General features: G+C 65.8%; 1 protein-coding gene across 2 annotated transcripts in view; it reads right to left on the minus strand.

The window, feature by feature from the left end:
* Window positions 1-1785, minus strand: part of PRKAG3 (protein kinase AMP-activated non-catalytic subunit gamma 3) — a 12046-nt gene continuing 10261 nt past the window's right edge. The window contains exon 5 of one of the 2 annotated variants that reach the window (XR_003092347.1): window positions 1-136. Coding sequence is in view for 1 of the 2 variants with exons in the window: in XM_014527384.2 (XP_014382870.1) it covers window positions 114-136 (23 nt within the window). In the remaining variant the exon portion in view is untranslated. The remainder of the gene's footprint in view (window positions 137-1785) is intronic. The other variant, XM_014527384.2, reaches the window with a different exon arrangement.

A 1785-nucleotide genomic window follows, 5' to 3' on the forward strand; every position in this document is an offset into this window, starting at 1 on the left:
CTCAGGTCCCAGGGAAGGTGATGCCAAGACAGCTTCACTCCTCCCCGCCCAGCAGAGCAAGCAGGCCGGGTCCCTTGCCAGAGCTGTGGCTCTTCCCGGGGGGCAGCAGCTCTTCAGAGCGAGCTCCGGTCGATGCCTGCGGAGAAAGGGGCAGGGGGTCACGGAGGGCAGAAGTGGGAGGTCACATCCCCCCTCCCACCCTTTTCCCAGCCCACCACTGAGGCATTGCAGAGTCCCAGAGCCCCTGGCAGGGAGCTGCGGGGCCGCATCCAGCCCGAGGGAGGATCAGCCCCGTCCAACCTCCCCCGACAAACCCTGTGTGGGACCTCGGAGCCACATAACACCATCGCCCCGACACAGCCTAGGCATTGCCTCCACCCCCAGGATACAGGGGGCCACGGCCCCAACATCCTGCTGCTGTCAGTGGGGTTGGTGGGCCCCGGGGAGAGCCCAGGCCCAGGCCGTGCCCCGCTGCAGAGGGAGGGGAACCCCCCCAGCCAGCCCAGGCTGAGCAGGGGGCAAATCCCTGCTTGCCCCCTGCCCTCCCCCATGCAGCATGAGCGGGGGGCAAGAGCCTCCAGCCAGGACCCTGCGGGGCTGAATCCCAGCAGGAGCACTGGCACAGCCCCCAGCACTCAGTGCCTCTGGGGGGCTTCAACCCCCTGACCCCGGGGGTGGGGGGCAGCCCCAGCCTGGGACACCCCCCAGCAGAGCACAGGCATCGCTGCGCCTCGACCCTCCTGCCCAGCACCCGTCCAGCCTCACCTTGCACCCTCCCGTGCTGCAGTGCCCACCCCAGCCCCCCCCCCTCCAACCCCCCCCCTGCCCCTGTTCCCCCCCAGTGGCAGCCAGTGCCATGTGCCGAACCACCCCTGGGGCTGTGGCACTACGCCTGGCCCCGGGGCTGAGGACAGTGGCCAAAGGCAGGCACTGGAGGGGGGGGATAGCTCCGGGCTGCCCCACCCCTGACACCCAACAGACATCACCCCACACACATGGCCACGTGGAGCACAGCTGGCGGGAGGGCGTGGGGGACACAGAGCACAGGAACCACGTGGCTGGTGGGGGCTCAGGGCCCTCAGGGGCTGTGGACAGTGACGGCCGCAAGCTGCCCCATGCCGCAGCAAGCATGTGCGTGGCCCCAGTCCCGCAGGATCCGTGGCAGCTGGCAGTCTTTGCCCCCTCAGTGCCATGTTGGGGGGGGGGGAGATGCCCCTAATAGAGGGGGGGTCTCTGCTCATGCCAGGCTGCGTCAGTCTTGCACGCTGAGGCCGTGCCCCCCAGGGGGTATTGCCCATCTGCCCCCAACCCAGTGAAGCCCTGCCAGGGTTAGGGAGAAACAAAAAGGGCCAAGCCTGGCTTGCAGACAGATTCATAGGTTCATAGACGTAGGGTCGGAAGGGACCTAAGTAGATCATCAAGTCCGACCCTTGCCCTGGGCAGGAGAGAAAACTGGGCTCATACGACCCCAGCCAGGTAATTATCAAGTCTCCTTTTGAAGCCCCCCAGGGTAAGGGCGAGCACCACTTCCCTTGGAAGCTGGTTCCAGGTCCTAGCCGCCCTGACCGTGCAGTAGCACCTCCTGATGTCTAGTCTGAACCTACGCTTGGTCAACTTATGGCTGTTATTCCTTGTTACTCTCTGGGAGTTGCTCAGAGGAACAGGGTCTCCCCATTCCCCGCTCGTCCCCCCTGGTAAATTTGTAGATGGCCACCAGGTCCCCCCTCAGCCTTCTCTTGCGAAGACTGCACAGGTTCAGGTCCCATCGCCTCTCCTCGTAGGGCC

The sequence above is a fragment of the Alligator sinensis genome, unplaced genomic scaffold (assembly GCF_000455745.1).
Source record: "Alligator sinensis unplaced genomic scaffold, ASM45574v1 scaffold1765_1, whole genome shotgun sequence".
Classification (NCBI taxonomy): Eukaryota; Metazoa; Chordata; order Crocodylia; family Alligatoridae; genus Alligator; species Alligator sinensis.